This window comes from Carcharodon carcharias, chromosome X, assembly GCF_017639515.1.
Source record: "Carcharodon carcharias isolate sCarCar2 chromosome X, sCarCar2.pri, whole genome shotgun sequence".
Classification (NCBI taxonomy): Eukaryota; Metazoa; Chordata; class Chondrichthyes; order Lamniformes; family Lamnidae; genus Carcharodon; species Carcharodon carcharias.
The window spans coordinates 22830248-22852045 of NC_054507.1; the positions used below are offsets into that span (position 1 = coordinate 22830248).

The 21798-nt window shown below is 41.5% G+C and overlaps 1 protein-coding gene across 2 annotated transcripts; it reads right to left on the reverse strand.

Annotated features, from left to right (window-relative positions):
- Nucleotides 1–1851: 1851 nt before the first annotated feature.
- On the reverse strand, nt 1852–16050 carry zc3h10 (zinc finger CCCH-type containing 10). 2 transcript variants are annotated; one of them, XM_041180159.1, is made up of 3 exons: nt 15720–16050; nt 8854–10114; nt 1852–4711 (listed from the first exon to the last, which is right to left on the reverse strand). In XM_041180159.1, exon 2 carries the CDS (start codon nt 10065–10067, stop codon nt 8865–8867), a length of 1203 nt encoding a protein of 400 aa, XP_041036093.1. In that variant the 5' UTR covers nt 10068–10114; nt 15720–16050; the 3' UTR covers nt 1852–4711; nt 8854–8864. The 2 variants fall into 2 exon arrangements, with proteins under 2 accessions (XP_041036093.1, XP_041036092.1); XM_041180158.1 differs by lacking the exon at nt 1852–4711 and having other exon boundaries at nt 7641–10114.
- Nucleotides 16051–21798: the final 5748 nt, after the last annotated feature.

The following is a 21798-nucleotide window of genomic DNA, read 5'->3' on the forward strand; positions in this document are numbered from 1 at the left end:
TGATTTGAATCTATTTTGAAGGGATTTATATCTATTTTCTAGTTTGGGATGGAGAGAAACGATCCTAAGTGAAACAAATCTGGCCAGTATCAATGCTAGTAAGCACAACTCCAAAGCACAGAGATGCTTGAGTGCTGCACAAGTATACCTGGTGCTGGAAATAAAAGTGTGACACTGACACATTAGAGTCTGTATTTATGAGATTGAGAATGGAGGCACATTATTGGCATAGAGAGTGGAGGGGTCATTCCCCTGCATCTGGCCTATGCTCTATCAGAGTGTAAATGATCAAGCTATAACAACTTAGCCAATGCAGTGAAGGTTCACTAGGCTGATACTGGGGATGGCAGGTCTGTCGAATGAGAAGAGATTGGTTCCACTGGGCCTCTATTCACTAGAGTTTCGAAGAATGAGAGAGGGTCTGATTGAAAAGTATAAAATTCTTACAGGGCTAGACAGACTGGATGCAGGGAGGATGTTTCCCCTGGTTGGGGAGTCTAGAACCAGGGGCCACAGTCTCAGGATATGGGGCAGGCCATTTAGGACTGAGATGAGGAAAAATGTCTTCACTCAGAGGGTGGTCAACCTGTGGAATTCTCTACTACAGAAGTCTGTGGAGACCAAGTCACTTGAGTATATTCAAGAAAGAAATTGATAATTTTTTGGATATTAGGGGCATCAAGGGGTATGGAGACAAAGCAGGAATATGGCATTGAGATACAGGATCAGCCATAATCATATTGAATGGCAGAACAAGCTCGAAGGGCCGAATGGCCTACTCCTGCTCCTAGTTTCTATGCACCACCACCCTAGAAACCAGCTACTAGGAAGTGGAGGACACTTGATTGCTATGCTTCTTCCTTGTAGGAATGTCACTGCCCTCCACTATCTACTGGGAACAATGCAGTATATTGCATGCTATGCAATGCCACTTAAAATGTTTTCTTAAATGCCTACCCTTATCAAAATAAGTTTACTTTCATCAAGAGGTAAATAATAGAAAAGATCATGCAATAGTACACTTAGCTGTTTCTCATCCAATTGCATACTTAGCACTTTCTCAACAACAATTTGAATTTATATAGCACCTTTAACATAGTAAAGCATCCCAATGTCCTTCATGGGAATTATCAAACAAAATTTAATTCAAGTCCATAAGACCATAAGACATAGGAGCAGAAAATAGGCCATTCGGCCCATCGAGTCTGCTCCGCCATTCAATCATGGCTGATAAGTTTCTCAACCCCATTCTCCCGCCTTCTCCCCGTAACCTTTGATCCCCTTACCAATCAAGAACCTATCTATCTCGGTCTTAAATACATGCAATGACCTGGCCTCCACAGCCTTCTGTGGCAATGAATTCCATAGATTCACCACTCTCTGGCTAAAGAAGTTTCTCCTCAACTCTGTTCTAAAAGGTCTTCCCTTTACTCTGAGGCTGTGCCCTCGGGTCCTAGTCTCGCCTACTAATGGAAACATCTTCCCCACGACCACTCTATCCAGGCCTTTCAGTATTCTGTAAGTTTCAATCAGATCCCCCCCTCATCCTTCTAAACTCCATCGAGTATAGACCCAGAGTCCTCAAACGTTCCTCATATGTTAAGCCTTTCATTCCTGGGATCGTTCTCGTGAACCTCCAGGGCCAGCACATCCTTCCTGCATGAAGTCAAATCTGCATGCTCAACAAAAGTCAGACTTAGCGGTGTTCAGACACAACAAGCAGAATCAACTAATCCTTCAACAGTGACATTACTTAAGGTCTCATAAATGCAACTTTAAAAACAAGAAATAGACTTTTAACCAACTATTTTAAATGTGTTTTTCAAAAATAAATGAGGGCTAGACAGGGACTTTACTCTTAAATTAAAATGCTCTTTATTGTTCTACATTTGACAGGATTCCATACAAACAAATGCAGAGTCTTTTATCTCATCTTAAACAAAGTATACACTTGAACTGTGCAAGTTCTATTGTCCTGGAGACCTGTATCAGTTGAAACATTAACCTACAGCTTGGAAGAATATTCTAAGGGGAATCACTTTTAAAAAAAATGTGAAACACAGCATAGCAAACAATATGTACAATATATATAATCCTTTCAATTTACAGCAGGATGGTGTTTGCAGTACTAGTTTCTATTTTGCTAATATTCTTCAAAATATTGAGCCAAGTGTAAGAATGTCAAAATTGTCTGTGCTTTGGTTCTTCCACCTCACAGATCAACTGATTTGGGAACGGTAGGAAAATAAATGAGCATTTCAAGTATTGGAAATAGGAAAGGACACAAATGCAGTTCAGATTGTGAAACAGTGTTAATGTGATGACTTGCCTCCTCAGGAGGAGGTGTCAGCTTGGCACCTCGCGGGTGTGGCACAACTGAGAGCAGGAACTTGAAATCAAAACAGAAAGCGCTAGAAACATTCAGCAGGTCAGGCAGCATTTGTGGACAAATGGAGGTAGGATTAATGTCTCAGGTCTTTGACCCTTCATCAGGATTGAAAGATATTACAGAACAACAGGTTAAGAGGAGGAACAGGGCCAAGGAAAATGGGTCAAGGAGAAAAAAAAACACACAAGTAAAGCAATTATCCATAAACTAATTAGGTGGAGACCAGGAAATGATTAACAGACAGAAATTATAATAGTGCAGGATAATATGAGGCAACAAAAGGGAAAAATTACAGAAACAAAATATATGTCTCCAAGACCCTGGGAATGTGTGAATGTTTACAGCAAAATAGCAGAGGTGAACGGAAACATGAAAAATCTGGCAGGTGGAGAAGTTTCCAGTGGCCTGGGTGCGTGGTGGAAAGAAAAGGCAGATAGACCCCAGGGGTATAGGCCACCCCACAAGCTGTGTATTGATAGGGATTCCCCCCCTCAAGCTTGTGTCTCACTCATTCCTGGAAGCATTAGTCCAGCCACCTGCTGAGTTTTTCCAGGTAATTCTGTTTTTGTTTTGGATTTCCAGCATCTGCAGTTTTTTGTTTTTACCCCAATTATGCTACCTGAGAGAAAACAGGAGCAGTGGCTCAGATCTGAAGTTGTTAAAGTCAGTATTAAGGCCAGAGAGCTGTAAAGTACTGAGGAGAAAGATGAGGTGCTGTCTTTTGAGCTTGCACTGAGCTCCAATGCACTTGACCTCTTGCATTGTTCCAAAGAGGTCAGTGGGAGTAAGATGGAGGATGCAAGTGACAAATGGTCAGAAGCTCAGATAGGGTCATACCTGGGGAGAGAAAGGAGGTGTCCAGCGATCACCCAAACTGCATTATATTTCCCCAATGTTGAGACGACCACATCATGAGCAGCAAAGGAAGTTGTAAGAAGATAACGTAAATCATTATCTCACCAGAAGCGGTGCCTGGGATCATGGACAGTAATGTGGGAGGAGGTGAAAGGGTAGGTATTATATCTCTTGCAAATGCGAGTGGATTTTAACAGTGGTAAGAGCTGTAGACCAGGGTGTCATGGAATGAATAGTCCCTTTGGAATTCAGTAAGTGGAGGGGAAGAGGTAAGATATGTTTGATGGTGGAGGAGGCTGACCCATCAAATGCCAAGACTGGTGAGGACAAGGGAGAGACCATAACAGTTTGCAGAGCAAGTTGACCAAATGAGCAGCGGGGCAGGGGAATACAAGAATAAGCTGGATTCGGTTTCAAGGAGCATGGAAGGAAATCTTCAGCTGAGAAAAATGGAGGACATTTTGGAAGCTCTGATGTAGTAGGTAGCATCATCAGAGCAGATGAAACAGGTGGAAAAACTGGGTAGGAAGAAGTGTAATCAAGTTGGCTGTGGGCTTGTAATAGATATGAATGGACAGACTGCTTATTTCAAGAGATGGAGATACAGAAATCCAGGAAGGGAAGGGTCAAAGATTGACCACATAAAAAGGTAAGGGGTGGATGGAAGTTAGAAGCAAAATTAATTAAATTCTCCAGCTAGGACAGGAAGAGGAAGCAGCCAACAGTCATCTATGTACTGGAAAAAGAGATCAGAGAGGGAACCCGAGTGCAACTGGAACAAAGAATGCTCAACATAAAAAGGCAGGCATAGCAAGGACCCATGCAGGTTCTTATAGCAACACCTTAGAAAGTTAAGTGGAGTCACAGGAAACATTCAGCCAGGTGGAGATGGATGAAGACTGTTTGGGCCACTGGTCAAAGATGTGGAGGGCCCCCCCGTCAGCCATCTTGATGGGCATGCCTTTGAGATAAATAACTTGACAGGTGATGGATTACAGGTCCCAACATTCTGTGGCACAGCTCTCCATGGCTGCAACATACTGCACCACTCAAGTTCATGAAACAAAACACATTAAAAAAGAAATTAGTCTGAAAGTTTTAAATTGACTTTTACTGGGATGTTAACCACCTTCACCTAGGCTCAGAGACTTGATTACAACCATCAGAAACCTTTGCAAAAATGCTTTGTTATTATAAAAGAAAACAGTCAAGTGCCACATAGGCAAAAGAATAATAAGCATCAGTATAATTACAGGCTTAGTGTATGTTACGTACATAGTATATTTTGAGAGAGAGAGATTCTTTCATCTGGCTGATCATTCTCTCATACATCACTAAGCAAAGTCTGGGGTTTTCATGGTCATGTCAGGATATTTTACTGAGCATTACATATCCATATTTGGGCTGTTGGTCTTTACATTCCAAAACTGTCTATGGCTAGCAAGGGATAATATGGTTCTTGAATATCTGTAAGCAAAACCAAAGGTTCATAATGACAGTTTAGAAAAATAATTTTTCACTTTACACAATGAGCAAAATAGACAGTGTATTTGGATTTCCAAAAAGCATTTGATAAGGTATCACACAAAAAAAAAGCTTACGGTGTTGGGGGTGACATGTTAGCGCAGATAGAGGACTGACTAGCTAACAGGAAACAGTGTTGGGATAAACAGGTCACTTTCAGAATGGCAAACTGTAACTAAAAGAGTGCCACAGGGATCAGTGCTAGGGCCTCAACTATTTACAATCTATATCAATGACTTGGATGAAGGGACCAAATGCATTGTCAGCAAATTTGACTACAATACGAAGATAGGTAGGAAAGCAAGCTGTGAGGAGGATACAAAGAGTCTGCAAAGGGACATAGATAGGTTGAGATTGAGCAGAAAATTTGGCAGATGGAGTATAATGTGGGAAAATGTAAAGTTATCCACTTTCGCAGGAAGAATAGAAAAACAATATTTAAATGGAGAGAGACTGCAGAATGCTGCAGTGCAGAGGGATCTTGGTGTCCTTGTACACGGATCACAAAAATTCAGCATGCAGATACATCATTTTAATTAATTAGGAAGGCAAACAGAATGTTGACTGGCCTTTCTTGCAAGGGGGATGGAGTCTAAAAGTAGGGAAGTCTTGCTGCAATTGTACAGGGCATTGGTGAGACCACATCTAGAGTACTGTGTACAGTTTGGGTATGACTCTTCTTCAGTAATATATCACAACATCTTCAGAGGGTTGTCTGGACTCAAAACATTAACTCTGTTTCTCTCTCCACAGAAGCTGCCAGACCTGAGTTTTTCCAGCATTTCCTGTTTTTATTTTAGATTTCCAACATCCACAGTATTTTGCTTTTATCCTAGGATGAAGTCTTATGAGGAAAGGTTGAGACTGTAATCATTGGAGTTCAGAAGAAAGAAAGATGATCTTATTGAAACATAAGATTTGGGGGGGGGTGGTGGTGTGCTGCTTGACAGGATAGATATTGAAAGGATGTTTCCTCTCATGAGGGAATCTAGAACTAGGGGACACAGTTTAAAAATAAAGTAGTCTCCTATTTAAGATGGAGAGGAGGAGAAAATTATTTTCTCAGAAGGGTATTAGTCTTTGGAATTCTCTTCCCCAGCGAGCAATAGAGGCTGGGTCATTGAATATATTCAAGGCTGAGTTACACAGATTTTTGATCAACAAGGGAGTTAAATGTTATGGGGGACCGACAGGAAAGTGGGGTCAAGGCCACAATCAGATCAGCCATGAATAGCAGAACAGGCTTGAGGGGCTGAGTGGCCTACTCCTGCTCCTATTTCTTATGTTCTGATCCAAGTAGCAGATACTGGAGTCAAATTCTTCTTTATAAAGTGGTTTTCCATAAACAGGATATTGTAAAAATTTAATTTAATATTGACTGCAATATCACTGTCGTTGTGAAAATAGTCTACTAGGAATCAAAAAGTCAAATCTGAAAATATGCAGTACAAGCAAACTACTATAAATTTCAATTTGATCCTGACTTAGCTAGTACCGATAAAGCAATTCCAGTTTTATGCAAGTTTTGTTATATTTGGACTCGTTACATACAACAGGAATACACTGCACATTTAATAATCCTTATTTTCACTCATCTATGTCAATCCTATAACTAAAAAAAACACACTAGTTTGAACATTCCTTGAAGGTAGTGCAATATCTAGTATTTGCACTGTTTTAACTGCTAACCTCACCATTACACGGTGATATTAGTTTGTGATATATTACTGTACTGTCATGTCCCCAGAGCTCTTTGTGAAGAAGCAGTTTGCATTATTAGATCAAACTCAAAATTAAAATGGGATTTCCTTTAGTTTGGAAGGGTTCCTGAATATCCATGGTTTGGCCAGTATAAATTGTAAACACAGCATTGTTATTGGGTAAATTTCAGTCACAGGGAATCCTGGAAGTTCATAACTATAGCATGAAGAAAGAGGAATTACAGGGGAAAGGTGTCCAGTGATATGAAAATTCCCCTCCCCACCCACAAAATATAAATTGTGGCACAGCTATTACAAGTATTGAGTAGAATTTCCAGTAATGTGGATAACATTAAAAACACTTCAAATAAAAACACATTTGCTCAATTAAACTTGTTTCAGTTGTGCAAGATTAGATCATTGGTGCTGAATTCAGATCCCACACGAGCCTGACAAACATTACAGCAGATTTCAAAAGACTAAAACATCTACTATATACAAGTTGTAGACAAGGTTAACAGAAAAACAACAATTGAGGCTGAATGTCCTCAATAACTAGTTGATTAAATAGCACAAGTATAACCAACCTTAGGGTTCCATATCACAGCCACCCCTTTAAAAAAAAATGAGCACCTGAATCAATTAAACTAAATAACCACAGTTACATCAGGGAGTTTCAACAGCAAATATAAAAATCCTATTTCACCATTAAACACTGTTAATTGTGTTGCAAGATCATTTTGGCAAGCTTGAAGAAAATGCAGACAAATCAATCAGCTGTATGTGGGTTTAGGAAAGATTTGCACAAATTTTTTAAAAAATGAATCAGGACATTGGGCACAAAATCCCAACAGATTTTTACTTTAATTTTCTGCAGTTTTGCACTAATCCTGGTTATGGACTTCCAGGATTTAATCAATACATGTATTAAAAGACCATGCATTGTTCAAAATGGCTTTGAAAGATATTTTCTGGTTTGAAAACAGCTGGCCAGCAAAAGGGAAGCCACATACATTTCTAATGGAGTCAGTTGTAGGTCACTTTTAAAAAAAAGGGAAAAGATCATGAAATGTTCAAGTGCTCAAATCTGTGACAGCTTGGCTCACCATACTTCAAAGGCTGTATGCAAACACTTCCATTCTGGTCCCAAATAAGTCAGCAGTTAAGCTGTCTTAAATGTAAAGTATCTTTTTAATATTCCAGACATTTTAAATTGAACAAGTTATACATTTTTTGTATTTGTATACAAATTACAATATTTGGTGTGAAAATATATATGCATTCCACTTCAACAAGGATTTGCAAAAGGTTTGCATTTCCTGTGTTGCTGACCCAAACTACATGCAGGAGCAACCATCGTTGGCTTTTGTTCTCTAACCACTTTTACCCAAGCTCACTCTTGGTTTCCCGTGCTCCCATTAATGCCGGTGTCAAGTAAACACAAACTTCCTTTGTTTTATTTTGGTGAATTCACAGCAAGGATAAGTGGCATCAGGGTATCAAGCAGTGAAAGGTTAGATGCAGAGTAATCAGTAACTCAGTTGATGTATCATCCTTGCAGCTGGCAAAGAACAAAGATTTTAAACCCATCAGTGTGGCAGAATTTGAACAGACTAATGTTACACACTGGGCATCCAATGCTCCAAAAATGACCAAGTTGAAAGTACACTTTAGGTTCATTTATCATAAAATCATTGTAATGGCTTCCAAGTTAATTAGACACTTTGGTAAAGCATTGTAATGAGTATCACCAAAATTGTGAGGGTTAAACTGTAATGTCTGAATGGTTCATAAGGTTTAAAATTTACTTAAATAGCACCCCATTACATCATAAAAACATCCCAAAAAGATTGACCCAGATAATTACTTTCTGTTGTGCAGTGACCTGGTAAAATGCAGCATTCAGCGCCAGCAACATCCACAATAAAAGGTTTCAAAATAATTTTCTTTCACTTGTTGCCAGGACAATTTACAATTTCACTCGCTATGAAATTTTATTTTTGCGTCAAGAATGCAAATGGCCAAGCTTGGGAGACAGAGTCGGTTTGATTATTTTGCGCAGCACCATAGCCCGTGACTTGTTTATTCTAAATACAAAACCTTTTAGAAGAAAATGCTCCTGTGCCATGTGCAGTTGGTTTTACGTTACATTCGGCGATGGATATACGAAGCTGGCAAGCTGAGCACTAAAACAGGCGGGGGTGAAACAAGTGTTCAGGAATAACATATAATGGGCTGAAGAGGAATAGTTTAGGCACAAATAGAACTAAATGCTGGATCAGAATTTTATTTGGCTTTGGCGTGCATATTTATATAACACACGTCATGGGAAGCAACATCGGAACACAGAAAGAACCTTTTCCAAAGCCTTTATGTAACTCTTACTTCAAGGGTCCTCAGTGAGGAATTGCTGTTATCCTCATACTCTGTGATGCAATTGGATAAGTAACCATTGGAGTAGTGGCATGGCTAATGGTAATTCCTGGCAGTGCTTGTGCAATTGATACTGCCACTGGTGCAACAGAGACAGCCACTGGGGCCATCGAAACTGGAGGTGCCATCCCCTGGGCAATGGTCTGGGCAAGCGCTGCAGGCAGAGAAGCAATCTCAGGATTAAGATGCTGTGCTGTTGGTGCAGCATTGGTAGGTGGCGCAGCAGAAGCTCCAGCAGTTGCCACTAGATCTTGCTGGGTGACAGGTCGTGGTTGAAGTGCTTGGCTACTCAAAGTGGTATGAGTCTGCGCTATACCATGGTTGTAATTGGTGATTGCGCCCACAGTTGGTGCTGCCAATGTTTGCTCTGTCGCTGTGGGAGTGGAAGTCAGCGTGACCACCTTAGTTTGGTTGCGAAAATGTGCATTTTGCTCCAAAAGTACCTCATTAGTTGCCATCAAATTTGAGATCTGCTTTTTGAGTTCCTCAACACGCTTTCGGAGCATCAGATTCTCCTCCTCTAAAAACCGATAGTCAACTGGACGTGAATTCGGCATATTAAAATCATAAGTTTCAAATCGCAAACCATCGACTCTTCGTCTCTTTAGAACATGGTCGTAATCAGTATAACGATCAGTGTCATAGAGGTCATCGAATGGGTCATATCGACGCACTACAGGAGAAAGAACTTGGTCTCGTGACAACCTCTCTAAAGTTCTGTTTTCATACTCATATTCATCACGTTTTAAGTGCCGGAATTTACATTTAGATCCTCTTTGGCAGTCACCTTTCAGGTAGTCCCGGCAGATTGGGACCTCACCTTTTTTAAAAGACAGATCAGAAGGTGAAAGGCCAAGACCCATGGCCACTGTAAGGCGCAGGCGTGGGGGAAGCTCTCCTGACTTTTTGTAATGTTCCTCATCCTCCTTTGTCCCATGAATAAATTTGCAGTTAATGCGAGTGCACTCCTTGTTTTGATAGTCATGACAAAAGACAAATTCATTCTTTTTTACGCCCAAGTCGGACACCTCATTAATGTCAGGGTGGTAGAACTTGCAGCGCTTACCACGTTTGCAGACATTGCGCAGGAAGTCTCGGCAAATATCATCTGAGCTGTGGCCAGCCTCGTCATTACCACTGTTAAATAAATTATCTTTATCCGGCATCTTCACAGACTATTTCTGTGCTTCTCAGCCACTGTACACAAAAACATCTGAAAAAGAAAATCAAGGTACGTCTTTACAGAGAAGGAGGAATTAGTCCACAAGCTAAGTGCTACTTGAACCACTGCATTTTGTGCTCAGCAAGCTAGGCGATGATTGTGGAGAGAATGAAAATGTTTCCAAATTTGTGCGTCCAGTGTCAGCAACAAACATTACTAGGTTAGTTGTACCACATGTTGCCCCACAATTTGTCTTCACTACACCAACTTCAGAAAGCTGACTCCCACTGTACCAGTGTCACACTTTCATTTCCCCAATCATTGATCCTTGGGGGTCTGAGTTGGGGAATGATGAGTGTTAATTTGTACTAAATTATAGGTTGTTTTGTCCTCTTGATTTATGTTCATCAAGAGCTTGCTTGGGATTTGCCAAACTTATTTTATTTTGGATATCACCTCCAGCAAAGAAAGAAGGTCATTTGCTTCATCAGTCTGGGGTACATTAAACCACTGCACCTATTATATAGGCCAATATAAAATTTTGGAAAGTAATGTTTAGATTAAGGATTTTCATTGTGGATTATTTATTCACATGCAACGTATATGCATGTTTTCAAAAGTATCAGAGAGCTAGTCACCACATGGCATTTTCACACACCTCCAAACACTGCTAGAGGCAAGGATGAAGAGGGAAAGTATATGTATTTTTCAGCAGAGGAACGATTCCAGATATTGGGAGAGGAGAAAACTGCAAAAAGGAATTAAAAATAAGAGTACCTGACTCACAGACCAAGGCAAAAACATATCTGCTTGTTTGGAATTAATTTGATGACCCTTAACACCCCAGGCTAAAGGAAGAAAACAAAAAAAAAAGCCAGAGTTCCCATTTCTGATTTAAATTCTGTAATCTCTGCTGGAAAATGTATATCTGTGAATCTTGGGTGCACATAGGCTGGGATCAATGTGATGTCATCCTTTGTAAATGTGCCTGCCAATAATTATTTTCTGGGCTCAATGAAAGGATGAACTGCCTCCCTCATCTGTACTTACCTTTGTGATAGGTAAATCAGTACAAAAATTGTCTGAGTACATTGCAAGGTGCCTTCGCACAGAATACAAATGAGTATTCTTCCATAATGTGGAGCTGTTGCTGCTCTCCCATCTCAGATTGTAGTCAAAACAAGTCAACCTAAGTCTGATCCTGACACAGATCAGCAATTATGAATTCAATGAAATGCATAACATAATTAATTCTGCATTTCTTTTCAGAAATGACTGACTAGAGTGTCTGCAGAGCCTCCATATTCAATTGTCAAAATAAACAGCACTCAAAATGATCAGACCCAGCAAAAAGTTAAATGACAATTGAAAGTTGTTTGGAAAACATAATATCCAAAATTTGTGAAACTTAACATGACTGCTGGTCATTTCTGGTCTGTTCTGACTGCAGCCTATAAACCAATAGTGGAATGCACACCAACAGCAGAACAGAGAATTGATCCTTCTTCTGAAATGGAGTACAGGGCATATACTCTATCCCTTGTAGCATAACATCAACTAGGATGAAAGATTACCAAAAGTTTTTTTAAATATCTCTTTTTGGAACTTTAAGTGTCAAAAATGATTAGCCTTCACCTGCATGGCTCCCCCCACCCCCAATTCTCCCATTATTAGAAGCTCCATTGTATCAGAAGTACAGGATATCTGCTTTCAATATGATGAGCTGCAATCCCTACAAATTTATAAAAAGCTGTCATCATACTTTCACAAAGGAGAGTTTCAACAGCAGCACTGGCTTGACAAGTGGAACCGATCGGATGATCATGAATTTAGCCACATTAGGCAGTTCATGCGTGCAGATTTGGTTGGGGAGTTGGGTTGGGAGGGGGCAGAAGGTGAGAAAGACAAGTTATTTTGATATTTAGCGCCTTGTGCTGAATCTAGAGTTAAACAGCTCGCCACGAGATCCACAACCAACCAATGAAAGCGTAGTATGCAGCCTTTAAAATAAGGCAGCCTCATGAGCAGGTGAGATATTAATGCTATGGGCCTAGTGCTGGAAAATGGGATTAGAATAATTAGGCACTTGTTTGACCGGTGCAGATTCGATGGGCTGAAGGGCCTTTTTCTGTGCTGTAGGCCTCTACGACTCTAATCATGATAACCAGCCTGCATTTCAATAATCTTATTACATTTAGACCAGAAATGCTTTGGTATAAAGGAGAAATATCAGAAGTGACTGCTCCCTACAATGCCATGATTTTTAAAAAGATAATTCTGTACATCCAGATACCTCCCACCCAGAGTATCACAAACAGTAAACTAGCCACACCACCCAAAGCTGGTAGGGTAGCCAGTTTGCAGCCTCTGCCCAGCTACCCATCTTCCAAATAGCAACCAATAAAATATCATAATTTGGAAGTGAGTAACACTACGTTGAACAATTAAATACCAACAGGTTCACTGCATCAAAGTATGATTCTATAATGCCATGTAAACAAATACATCATCGCACCAGGATAAACTGGAATTCTGGAAAAACAGAAATATTGGAAAGACTAAGGGCTCCTCCAATGCTCAAGAATTTTAATCCTGAGCAATACCAGAGCCATGCAGGCCAGCAAAGACTTGAGTTTGGCCCTAGGTCTCTGCTAAGTTAGCCGTTTCCAGCTAGGGCAGCAGTAAAGCTGGTTACAATTGACCTCTGTGACCCTCAAATTAACTACAGATTGGTACACTAACCCAGTATGGCAATATATTGTGCTACAGAAGGCTAGAATGCAGCCTGCAACTGCTCCAAATATTAAGTTTTCTGAACTCAGTCACATGATCAAGCAAAAGCCAGAGTCTGCCTCAGAGTGGGAAACAGGAAAAAAAATTGAAAAGCAAACCACTGTCACATACCTCCTGGCAAACGGTTACATCATAGCATTAGCAGAGGCCTGGGTGTCTATAATACTGCCGTATGCAACTACCTAATCTCAGAAACATTTGGATTGTGCACTTGCACAGCTGATTTCCATAGTTTTCCACCAAGCTCCTAGCAAACATCAAGCCAACACTTTAGGAGCAAGGAGCAGAGGACAGTGGTGAGAGCAGAAATTGCAACTTTCCAAGAAAAAAATTAAACATTTTCCACTCTCAACAGCTAAGGATAAAAATATACAACCCATAGGCAGTAATGTTCCTGGTTTGTGAGAGACTGATACTATAATAACCATCAGCATCAGTGATGACAACGTGTGGCTAATTCTATTAAACTGCTGGAAAAATGCCTATGTGGATACTAAGTACAAACAGGATCAGGTAGGCTGCAATACTCCTCATGGTCAAATAGCCTACTGACACTCACTGCTCAGGTTCACAAATGAGGAACGTCCACTTGGGTGAGACAGTGGAAAGTTATCAGCAGTTGTGGAACTGTACATTCAGATGAGTCACTATTTTCCGGAAAGGATGGGCAGGAGGGAGGAAAAGAAAGGATTCTTTCAAAAAAACCTTGGTTCACAATTGTGAAATTTTTCAGTTACCAATTTCAGGATTCAGTTTTTTTTTTATTTCTAATTTCTATCAGTGCAATTCCACTAATGGCATCAGTTAGTGCATGTCAAATAGCTCAGCTACATATAAAGAATTGTAACCTTTATGCTTAAGCACATTTTCAAAATTGTATAGTGGTGTCTGAGAAACAAATATTCAGGGTCATTTTTAAAAATTTCTTTCAGAGGGTTGAGAGACTTTGCAATTCTCTTCCTCAAAATGTGGTTGAAGCAGAGTCTTGGAATATCTTTAAGGCAGAGATAGATTCTTGATAAGTAAGGGAGGGAGTGAAAGATTATCAGGGGTAGGCAGGGATGTGAAGTTGGGGTTAAAATTAGATCAGCTATGATCTTTTTGAATGGCGGAGCAGGCTTGAGGGGCTGAACAGCCTCCTCCTGCTCCTAATTCGTATGTTCATGGGATGTGGGCATTGCTGGCAAGGCCAGCATTTGTTGCCCATCCTTAACTGCCCTTGATTTGAATGGCTTGCTAGATCATTTCAGAGGGCAGTTAAGAGTCCACCACATTGCTGTGAGTCTGGAGTCACATGTAGGCCAGACCAGGTAGGGCCGGCAGATTTCCTTCCCTAAAAGAGATTAGTGAACCAGATAGGTTTTTACAACAATCAACAACAGTTTCATGGTCACTATTACTGGGATTACCTTTTAATCCCAAATTTTAATTGCGTTTAAATTCCACTGGCTGCCATGGTAGAATCTGAACTCATGTTCCAGATCATTCACCTGGGCCTCTCGATTTCTAGTCCCTCTTTCTTTTCCAGATACATTGTCAAATTCTGGAGAGTTGATTTGCTTAATTTGATAATAAATCTGTCCAGCAAGACTTGATGTGGGGTTTCCCCAACATTTTTCAGAATTATGCAGCATTTTGAGTCCTATATTCTAAAATATATTAATTTTAAAATGACAAGATTTTCAAGCATGGGGGTCAGCTTTTATATAATGACAGTTAGCTTTATCCTCTTAACTCTGTGTTGTGCAACAGCTTGCTGGATATCAAATTGTGGATAAGCCAAAACTTTGTCCAGCTTAAAATTAATAAAACAAAAAGTTCAGCTCCCACTTGAAAATCTGCACCCTAACCTGCATTTCACCATGCACAGGCTGAAGCTGACAGTGTGTAACCTCATGTACCCTGTTGAAGCATAAAAAGAGTTTCAAACTTCATATTGCATTCATTGTAAAAATCACTTTCATCCCCATGGCTGCTGAACTCGCCTCTTTGCGTTTATCACCTCCAAGCTTGACTTTAATGTTATCCTCACTGGACCCAGAACTCCAACAAAGTCAAATTGGCATCCTACTCTATATTCAGTCCCACTCGCCTAGGTCTTCTTCGACTTCCACTGCCTAGACACAGCACACCAATTTCAAAATTCTCATCGACAAATCTCCTCACCCCCAGCTTACTTCAAGAATCTTCTCCAGTCCGAGGTTGCAAATCACTTTTTGCTAATTAAACCCGAACTTCCTGTACATCACACCCGCTTTAACCTCCCTTTGACGATAGGGCCTTTAGCCATCAACGTCCATATTCTTGAATTCTCTTGCTAGACTCTTTCCACCTTACATCTTTCCCCGCCCTCAAAACCCTCCTCAAAACCTCTCCAACTACACTTTGGGTCACCTCACCTAGCTCTCACTGAGGGCTCAATCCCCTCCCCATTAAGTTCCTTGGACCGTTTTGGTACATTCAAGACATTATACAAATATAAGCTATTGTATTTGAAAAGCAGAATTTAAAGCATTGCACCCGGAAACAAGAGTCTCATCCAGTCTCATTAATAGCAAATGTTGATTCCTTAGTGTTTCAAATGTATGGATAGTCCATGAATTCTCAAAACAATGCTTATAAATGTCTGATTTAACGAGCTATTTACTGTAAATCACATCGTATAACAGTAGCAAGCTGGTCGGGGGGATTCGAAGGCTGTCAAGGGATTTCTAGGCCTTAACTTCCTGCTGCATGAAACAACGGCACACACAAGAAACCAAAATTAAACCTTCATTCAGATTATTTAAACTGTCGGAATAAACAACAGAGAGGATCAGAACGGTTACAAAATGGACAGAAAAAAAGGAACGTATTTACATACATGGTTCAGCTCCTTCACTCATTCACTCCTCCAAACACAACGAGCATCAAACAGGTCCTCCCAGACAAGAGCGGCTTAGCACCAAAGAGCTGCGATTCGTTTGCTTAATTTCTTTCAGTCGTATTAAGAATTTCATCCGCTATTTAAATTAAAACTTAATTAAACTGAACTCCGTTCCCTCCAAGATAAATTTTCAAATTAAACATCTGCAACGTTTAACAGTCCCCAGCAGCACGGACGCAGCTGGAAATCTGAAATAAAAACGGAAAATATTGGAAATACTCAGCAGTCCTGGCAGCATCTGTGGAGAAAGGAAAAAACGGATTTCAGACCGAAGCGTTTCAGGTCAGTGACCTTTCATCAGAGCTGGGAACAAGTTTTAGCCAAGTCCAAAGGCAGGGAGTGGGGGAGGGAGGAAAGATCAAAAGGAAGGTCTGTGATAGGGTGGGAGGCAGGAGTGAGTAAATGACAAAAAGGTTGATGGTGTGAGGAAAGAGAAGATGGTAGTGGAGCAGGTGGAGAAACAAAAGATGGGTCTACAGGAGGTGTGAATGTGGAAGTAGAATCATCACTAACATCTGAAAAAAATAGGAGTGGTGGTTATGATTTAAAAGCAAAAAACTGCGGATGCTGGAAATCCAGAACAAAAACAAAAATACCTGGAAAAACTCAGCAGGTCTGGCAGCACCTGTGGAGTGGAACACAGTTAATGTTTCGAGTCCGAATGACCCTTCAACAGAACTAAGTAAAAATAGAAGAGAAGTGAAATATAAGCTGGTTTAAGGGGGGTGTGTGACAAGTAGAACTGGATAGAGGGCCATTGATAGGTGGAGATAACCAAAAGATGTCATAGACAAAAGGACAAAGAGGTGTTGAAGGTGGTGATATTATCTAAGGAATGTGCTAATTAATGGTAGAAAGTAGGACAAGCAAGGTACAGATAGCCTTAGTGGGGGTGGGGTGGGGTGCAATGGGGTGAAGGGAAGGGATCAAAATAGGCTAAAAGGTAGAGATAAAACAATGGATGGAAATACGTTTAAAAATAATGGAAATAGGTGGGAAAAGAAAAATCTACGTAAATTATTGGGGGGAAAAAAGGGGATCGGAAAGGGGGTGGGGATGGAGGAGAGAGTTCATGATCTAAAATTGTTGAACTCAATATTCAATCCGGAAGGCTATAAAATGCCTAGTCGGAAGATGAGGTGCTGTTCCTCCAGTTTGCATTGAGCTTCACTGGAACAATGCAGCAGGCCAAGGACGGACATGTGGACATGAGAGCAGGGTGGAGTGTTGAAATGGCAAGCAACAGGGAGGTCTGGATCATGCTTGTGGACAGACCAAAGGTGTTCCGCAAAGCGGTCACCCAGTCTGCATTTGGTCTCTCCAATGTAGAGGAAACCGCATTGGGAGCAACGAATGCAGTAGGCTAAATTGAGGGAAGTGCAAGTGAAATGCTGCTTCACTTGAAAGGAGTGTTTGGGCCCTTGGACGGTGAGGAGAGGGGAAGTAAAGGGGCAGGTGTTGCACCTTCTGCGGTTGCATGGGAAGTTGCCGTGGGAGGGGGTTGAGGTGTAGGGGTGATGGAGGAGTAGACCAGGGTGTCCTGGAGGGAAGCGATCCCTATGGAATGCCGACAAGTGGGGGGGTGGTGGTGGTGGTGAAGGGAAGATATGTTTGGTGGTGGCATCATGCTGGAGTTGGCAGAAATGGCAGAGGATGATCCTTTGAATGCAGAGGCTGGTGGGGTCATAAGTGAGGACAAGGGGGACCCTATCATGGTTCTGGGAGGCAGAGGAAGGTGTGAGGGTGGATGCGCGGGAGATGGGCTGGACACGGTTGAGGGCCCTGTCAACCACTGTGGGTGGATATGATATGTTGTTCAACTCAATGTTGAGTCCAGAAGGCTATAAAGTACCTACTCAAAAGATGACACTTCCCTCAAATTTGCATTGAGCTTCACTGGAACACTGCAGTTGGGTAAGGAAAGAGAGCGGAGAATGAAAATTACAGGCAACTGGAAGCTTGGGGTCACGCTTGTGGACTGAATGGAGGTGTTCCACAAAGCAGTCACCCAATCTCCATTTAGTCTCCCCAATATAGAGGATATTGCATCAGGAATAGCAAATACAGTATACTAAATTGAAAGACATAGATGTAAAATCACTGTTTCACTTGAGTGTTTGGGGCCTTGGACAATGAGAAGGGAAGAAGCAAATGTTCCATTTCCTGCACTTGCAAAAGAACTGTCATTAGTATGAGGCAGGGTGTTGGGGTGACTTGAGGAGCGGACGAGGGTGTCACGGAGGGAGTAGTCCCTTTGGAATGCTCAGGGGAGGGGAAGACATGTTTAGTGGTGGCATCACGCTGGAGGGGGCGGAAACAGCAGAGGATGATCTGTTGAATATAGAGGCCGGTAGGGTGGAACTGAGGACAAGGAAAACCCTATCATTGTTCTGGGAGGCAGGGGAAAAGGTGAGAGCATAAGTGTATGCAATGGAATGTACATGTTCAAGGACCCTGTCAACCACAGTGATGGGAAAACCTTGGTTGAAGAAAAAGGAAGACTATTGCTGAAAGAAGGCACATGTTGTTGAAGCTTTTTGTCTTGCACCCATCAGGACAATACACAAGAATACAAAATATAAAGGGAACAACAATTTATATTGCATGAGAAGAGAATGCTGATTGGTTGGCAAGTGGACTCTGATTGGTAGAGACGTTGCCATGGAGAATGCACCACATAACTGTGTAAATTCAAACCAGGCAGGCTGATTCTAATTGGTCAAGGCATTGCCTTGGGAAATGAACCAGAGAATGATTGTCACCTATTTTGTTTAGTTGGAAAAAAGCGCAATGTATGTACATGTTCTTTCTGTCTGCAAAGGACAGGGCCTTGTGTATTAATAAATGTAGCTTCTAGCACGCGTAAGTGAGCCACACCGCAAGTCCAACTGATAATCTTAAATTGGTTGTCAGTGTAATTCTTAGCACACTCAGAATTATTTAGCAAATGTTGTCCAATCGCAGAATCACATCACGTTTTGAGTTTTGCAAGCATGGGCTGGTCGGGTACGATCAGTACCTTGCCTGTTGTGAACAGCTGAAGGGACATGCTGTTTGATACGATCCATCAGTCTTTGGGACGTACGGCCTACATACCTACCATCACACCAGCACTGAAATTCATATACCATGTCACTCATTTGTGTGATCGGTAGTACATCTTTTTGGCTTGACGGCAGCATCCTGTTAGTGGTGAACACCATTCGTGTTGCTACTGCACATTAGAAATGTGAAGCAGCGGGCTTCACCTGATGCTCAAATTTTTGAGATACCTTATCCTTCCAGGGTAATCTGAGGTAGATTGGGCACTTTTTGGGACCGAAAGTGGCAGCCTTAGACCCATTCATGAGTTTGTGCAATATATAGCGAGCAATGATCTGATCAGGGTAGCCATTATCCCGCAGGATGGCTTTGATGCACCCTATTTCAGCGTTAAACTTGCATGGTGAGCAAATGGTTCAGGCTCTATTTACGAGGTTGCTGGTAAGGCCAATCTTATAGTGTGTGGAACTATAGGAATCCCAATGTGTATTGACCAGTGAAGGTGGGCTTGTGGTAGTAGAGAACCTCCTGGCAGATTTCTCAACTAGCATATTAAGGAAAGGGAGCTCATTTGGCTGCTCCATTTCAAAGGTGAATTTGAGCACAAGGTGGAGCCTATTAAGGTGTGTAAGGAAATTCTTATATGCAGCTGTGATTCAAATTTGGCAAACATATCGTCTACATATTGGAAATATGCAAGGGATAGGAGGCTAAGTGTTATTCCATTGAAGACACATTTCTTGTGAAACCCAAAAAAGATGTGAGAGCTGGGCCTAGAGGGGATCCTTTAAAAAGGAAGACATTATCAGCAACACTGGTATGGAAGGTAGCATCGTCAAAACAGATACGAAGACAGAGAAACTGAGAGAATAGAATTGAGTCCTCCAAGGAGGTACAGTATGAGGAAGTGTAGTCAAAGTGGGAATCTGTGGGATTATCCTCAAAAATGGAGACAGATGAGTTGAGGAAGGGAAGAGTCAGAAATGGACCATGTGAAAGCAAGGGAAGGGTGGAAATTGGAAGAAAAGTTGGTTACATTTTTCAGTTCAGGAAATGACACTAATAGTCATCAATGTACCAGAAAAAGAGCTGAGGAAGGGGATCTGAGTAGGCCTGGAACAACAATGTTCCACATATCCCACGAAAAGGCAGGCATAGCCAGGATCCAAAGATAAAAGCAAAATACTGCAGATGCTGGAAATCTAGAACAAAAACAAAAAATACCTGGAAAAACTCAGCTGGTCTGACAGCATCTGCAAAGAGGGATACAGTTGATGTTATAGCTAGGATCCATATGGGTTCCCGTAGCAACACCTTTTATTTTGAGGAAATCAGTGAAATCAAAGGAGATGTTGTTCAATGTGAGATCAAGATCAACCAGGTGGAGGAGCGTTGTGATGGATCGGGACTGGTTGGGTCTCCATTCAAGGAAGAAGTGGAGAGCCCCAAGACTATCCTGGTGGGGGCTGGAAGCTTAGAGGGATTGTAAGTTCATGGTGAAAAAGAGACGGTTAGGACCTGGAAACTGTTAAAAGTTGCAGAGGGCAACAAGAGTCATGAATGTAGGTGAGAAGAGACTGTACAAGAGGAGAAAAAGAGAGTTGAGATAGAAAGAAATCAGTTCAGTGGGCAAGAACAGGACAAATGAAACAATTGGTCTATCAAGGCAGTTCTGTTTGTGGATCTTGGGAAGGAGGTAGAGCGGGCTGTGCAAGGTTGGAGGCTACAGAGGAAGAACTCCAGAGGAGATGAGGTCAATAAGCCTGTGAAACAGTGGCTTAATGTTCAGTGGTGGGGTCATGATCCAGGGGGTGGTAGGAGGAAGTGTTAGAGAGTTGGTGATCAGTCTTTGCAAGGTAGAGGTCAGTTTGCTAGACAACAACAGCACTAGCCTTATCAGCATGTTTAATAACAATACTAGGATTGGACCTGAAAGAATGGAGCACTGCAAGTTCAGAGGGAGATAGGTCAAAGTGAGTGAACAGAGTAGAGAAATTAAGATGGCCAGCAGTTCCCAATGAAAAGAGGGTCAGAGGTCAGAATGAGTCCAGGTGGTATGAGAATTCTGGAGACAGAAGGAAAGGTCCGTTGAGGGAGGGCAAGACTCCTGGCCAAAGAAGTGAGCATGGAAATGAAGGCAATGAAAGAAGAGCTCAGCATTGTGCCAAGCTCAAAATTAATTGAGGTGGGAGTCTAAAGGGATGAAGGTGAGGCCTTTGTCAAGGACCGATTGTTCAGAGTCAAAGAGGGAAAGGTCAGAGGGTAATTGTGAATATACAGCCAGATTGGAAGAAGAGATGGGGTCAGAGGAAACTGGAAGGAAAGAAGGATCCAGAGGGTCATTGGTATCCAAGAGTTGTTGAAGCTTATGATGCCTTCACACTTGAAAGGAAGAAGAAAATCTTTTTGTTAAAGCGCAAAGTGAGGCAAAAGATGAATTGGAACCACAGACCAGGACAGCGTTGAGGTAGTGTGAGGCAGTGATGCTGAACAGAGAGGCCAAGAGCATGCACGTAGCGTTGAATGTTAATCTTCAGATGCGATGAGAAGAATGCTGAATATCTTGGAATTATCTGTATTCGTGGATGGATCCAAAATATGAAGAGCGGAATTCACGTGGAATAATTGGGAGTTGGCGACAGTTGCTGAGGAAAGAGATATGGCTCTGAAAGCGAGTTTTGTTAGATACCTGATAAAATACAAGAAGGGTAACAGAAAACAATGAAGATGAACAAGGTAGAAGGGACAAATGCAAATCCCATTGGAGAGAGAGCAGGACACTCTCAAGGCATTCCTGGAAGAGAAGTGGCAATGAATTAAACGCTAATGCAAAATCAAAATACTGCGGATGCTGGAAATCTGAGTTAAAAACCGAAAATGCTGGAAAAGCTCAGTGGGTCTGGGCAGCATCTGTGAAGAGAGAAACAGAGTTAATGTTTCAAGTCAAGACTTTTCTTCAGAACTGGAAAAAGTT

Bases quoted from the DNA above. Each gene is read 5' to 3' on its own strand.
- zc3h10 (XM_041180159.1), bottom strand. From the start codon at position 10,067: ATGCCGGATAAAGATAATTTATTTAACAGTGGTAATGACGAGGCTGGC.